Raw genomic sequence first — 4,675 nt, forward strand, 5'->3', positions numbered from 1 at the left:
CTTCAAGATCTGAAACTGTCTTCACTTTCACTCAGTTTTGCAAGCTTGTGATTGAGATTTTAAGTTCCTCTATATCTCTTTGACTCTGCTTCATGCGATCTATTTCTTTCCTGTATTGCTCATTTAAGGAATCCGTCATTTCTCTAAACTCCTCTATTTTTTTTTTATCAATGTCTTCTTTAGAAGCAGTTGTTAATTCTTTTACTGCAGTGTTATTTTCAGATTGGGATTCCTCTCTTTGTTTCTGTACTTGATTTTTTACTTCAGATGCTATGAGTGCCGAGAATCCTTTTTTTTTTTTATTTCAGAAAAGAATTTCACTCTGAGTTCCTCTATAGCTTTCTGCTGTTGCTTATTTACTCTCAACACTATTAATTCATACATTTGAGCTGAGCTAGTAGAAAAGAATTCTGCTCTGAGTTCCTCTATAACTTTCTGCTGTTGCTTATTTATTATTGACGCTATTAATTCATACTTTTGAGCTGAGTAGTTTCCTCTGCACTTGTTCTGTGTGGGCATTGGGTTTCCTCCATGTTTCTGCATTTAATTCTCTAAAGCAGATGCTATTAATTCAGGGATTTCTTTTTTCATTTCCAATCTGAGTTCCTCTATACCTTTCTGCAGCTGTTTCTTTATTTCAGAAGCTGTTCATTCATTGCTTACTTGTTATGGGTAGGCTTGGGTTCTGAGATTGCATTTTGCTCCTTCTCATTGTCATTTTGTGTAGCACTGTCTTCTGACCTTTGTTGTAGAGCTGTGGTGCAGTTATAACCCGCACTTACTGAAATTCAGGTATAGATCTACAAAGTTTGAATTTATCTAGCTGTTTCTGGCTTGGGTCTGGCTGCTGTGCTAGGCTCCTTCCTGCTGCCACCTTGGAAGTGAACCTGTTGTGCCCCTCTGGCAAGATGTTCTGCTCCTGGACTAGCTGGGTGGTTCTGTCCCTTCCTCTCTCTGCAGGGATTGCAGCTGCAGGGTTTCATCCCAGGCCTGTATGCCAGGCCTGAGCTGAGTATGAAGGGGACAAGGTGGAGTAGGGGGGAGAGGAAGCTCTCCCACACACTCACCAGGCCTGGACTAGGACTGGATCTAGGGGTCCCCAGAACACTGCAAGAATTCTCACAGGCAGGCAGTGTGGATGTGGGATGCTGCGGAGAGGTGGTGGGTGTCTCAAGGGGGTGGAAGAGGGTCTCACCCATGCTGCGCCTGGGCTTGGATCGGCAGGTCGCACAGGTACAGGGTAGCAGGAAGCTCTCCCACACACTCACCAGGGCCTGGGCTAGGACTGGATCTAGGATCCCCAGAATGAGGCAGAAATTCTCACTAGGTGGGCAGGTTGCAGGGGGTGCTTTGGAGTGTTGGGGGGTGTCCCAAGGGGGTGGAAGAGGGTCTCACTCACGCTGCACCTGGGCTTGGACTGGTAGGTCCCACTGGCGCAGCTTTGCATTTTATACAATAAATTGCAAAGTCTTTCTGTCTTTTAGGCTTAATTATTGGTAACTTCTTTAGTACACAGATCTTTATTATGCATGATTATGATACTATTTAGGTGGAAATTCATTTTTTAAAAGTAAAGAGCTAAAACATTTCTTAGGATACAGATACACATACAACTGTGGATACAGATATAGATATGTAAATGTTGTCACATATTTTTCTCTGATAAATAAATGATAACGTTAAATAAGGGCTGACCAAATAGCTCAGTGGATTAAGCTGCCTGCTTAGGCAGAAGTAGTGGCCAGGGTTCAATGTCAGGCATACTGTGCTGTCCCCGCCCCCGGGGTGCTCTGAGACAGGGATTGAGACTGGGCGAGGTGGCGTGTGCCTGTAATCGCAGCACTTGGGAGGCTGAACAGAGGAGAATCACTGTGAGTCTGATGTACATAGTGAGACCCTGGAGACTTTGTACTAAAATACAAAATAAATAAACATTAATGAATATTGAATCGTTTTAGTAATTTTTCTGGTTTCTGCTCCTAAGTCTGAAATATTAGCCAAATCATCAAAATTACTCCTGTTAGCTGTTGTCTCCTTTCCTAATATATTTGCTGCTTAGCAGCAAAATCCCTACTAATAGCAGATAAAATGAAATGGCAGCACATACGCTACGAAATACCAGGGCAGTGCATAAAATGTGACTGACCCTACTGTTATTTTTGGTAATGATTATGCTTTATATCTGCACATTATAATATATGTGGAGGCTCATTGCCTAGGCACAAGTAATTTTTAAGGCAGATTTTATAACTGCTGTGTACATAATAAAATTGATATTATTTACATATTAATACATCTTTAACCTATTTTAACTTTCAGAAGAAAAAGACACACAATGATTCTGGTTTTAACGAGATTTTTTTTTAATTTTTTACCTTGGAGGTCAAGATATCTTCATGACAGAAGAACAGAAGAAATACTATAATGCAATGAAAAAGCTCGGGTCCAAGAAACCACAAAAGCCAATTCCCCGGCCAGGGGTAAATATATATATATATATGTGTGTGTATAAACTATTTACATAAATATATAGAAGTCATAACATTGAACTTCAAATGATTTTCACTTTTCTGCACATCTACATCTATCATACTACTTGAAATACTGACCCTATTGTTCATATTACTGTTACCTCTGACAGAACAAGTTGCAAGGATGTATATTTGACCTTGTAACAAACCAAGCCTTTGACATCACCATCATGGTTCTTATCTGCCTCAATATGGTGACTATGATGGCGGAGCAAGAGGGACAGGATGCGCAGACGACGGTAGTTCTGTACTGGATCAATGTGGTGTTCATTATCCTGTTCACTGGCGAATGTGTGCTGAAGCTTTTCTCCCTCCGACATTACTACTTCACAGTGGGCTGGAACATTTTTGACTTTGTGGTCGTGATTCTGTCCATCGTAGGTAAGACCAACTATTAATCAAATCTCAAATTGAAACAAATTGAACCCACAGGTACTCCGAGAAGGATCCCAATTACTAAATATAAACTTCCTTTTGAGTAAATTTGTGTAACACAAGAAGGAAGGAGCCTTAGAACTGAAACACAAAATCCATCAGAATTCTTGTGTTCCAGGTGCATGCCTTCTGTGCTTCTTCCCAGCAGAGTTAAAGATACATATAGAGATACAAGGACACCCGCATTTAGAGCAGAACAGTTCACCAGAGCTAAATTTTGGAAGTGGCTTATTTGTCTATCAGCAAATGAGTGAAGAAAAATGTGGCATACATACGTAAGGGAATACTACTCAACCATAAAAAGACACAGAAATAGATGCACGTGAAGACCCTGCTGCTATGTGAAATAAATCAGATGCAAGTTAGATATCACATGGTTTCTCTTCTATGAAAAATTTTAAATATAAATGATTTAAATAGCAAAATAAAAATACTATATGATAGGAAATAAGGAAGCAGACCTATTGAAAGTGAGAAAGGGACCTAGAGATAGGGGTGGGATAGAAAAAATAGGAAAGATTCATATGAAAAAATGTAAATGGACCTACTTCCCACAATGAATATATTCATTATAGGCCACTAACAGGTACTAATAAAAACTAGTTAAATAAGAATTACTGAATTTACACCCGACCTAAAAGGCAAAGATTTCTTTCTGTTGAAAAAGCTTACTTAGTGTTAATATTTATTTTCTAAATTTGTTTTTTGTAAAGCTGGCTAATGTATTTACTCATAGATGTGTCTAGGATGCCAAGGTGGAATCTGATATTATTTAGACACCTTTAGCATAAATGAGGCCTCTCTTGTTATTAATGATATAAGAAACCAGAATATCTGTGACTCTGAAAACTATCCCTAAATTTAACATCACAATAAATGTTAGCCTTCTTCCTCACAACTTAATAGTTGGCCAATCTGTAAAATTAAACCATTTCTCAACCATCTTTATCATATTTGTTTATCTATATTCTTTTCTTTATCTTCACATACCCAGTATTTTAAAGACTGTATTTATTTATAAATTTTAAATACAGATGGTGGGGATCATTTAAATTAAACTCAATGATGTTAGAAGCAACCTAGAAAAATTAAAGGCTATATAACCTATAACCACCATAATATTAATGGTCACATAATTTAAAATAAATATTTTAAATCAAATTTTAAAAACTAGTATTTTCACAATATACTAAAGTTGATGTAAAACAAATTAAATTTTAGGTAGTGATTTCTTACTATCAGTAACAAGAATGGAATTAAGTCAGAAAAAAATAATACTTCTGACACTCTGTTTTTTGTTAAAGTTTTGACCAACGCAGTGAGATATGAAAACAATCAGTACATATCTTATAATTAGGGATCAAATGATCTTCATCCTCACTATGTCATGATATTATTTTAAAATGAAAAGAATCAACCAAAACTAAGTTCAGTTATAATTCAGAGGGTTTTTTTAAATTATATGTATTAGTAATTGATATATGGAAAAAAGTTAGAAAATATACTTGAAGAAAAATCTCATTCAATTGCAATTTAAATAAGGTAAATCATCTAGTAACATATAAGACTTCTATTAAAAATAAGTAGTGCTGGGCTGGAGAGATGGCTTAGTGGTCTAAAGCACCTACTTAGAACAAGCTTAGCAAAAGCATCAGGGACCGCGGTTCAATCCCCCAGCACCACATGCCAGCCAGCCCTGCCCCCTGGTG

The 4,675-nt window shown here is 37.5% G+C and overlaps 1 protein-coding gene across 6 annotated transcripts in view; it reads left to right on the forward strand.

Annotated features, from left to right (window-relative positions):
• Scn9a (sodium voltage-gated channel alpha subunit 9) overlaps nt 1-4,675 on the forward strand; it is a 112,795-nt gene that overhangs the window by 103,216 nt on the left and 4,904 nt on the right. For all 6 annotated transcript variants that reach the window (XM_023706630.1, XM_004646391.1, XM_023706633.1 and 3 more), the window contains 2 exons: nt 2,376-2,480; nt 2,642-2,912. In XM_023706630.1, coding sequence (XP_023562398.1) covers nt 2,376-2,480; nt 2,642-2,912 — 376 coding nt within the window. The remainder of the gene's footprint in view (nt 1-2,375; nt 2,481-2,641; nt 2,913-4,675) is intronic.

The sequence above is a fragment of the Octodon degus genome, unplaced genomic scaffold, assembly GCF_000260255.1.
Source record: "Octodon degus isolate 3935 unplaced genomic scaffold, OctDeg1.0 scaffold00267, whole genome shotgun sequence".
Lineage (NCBI taxonomy): Eukaryota > Metazoa > Chordata > Mammalia > Rodentia > Octodontidae > Octodon > Octodon degus.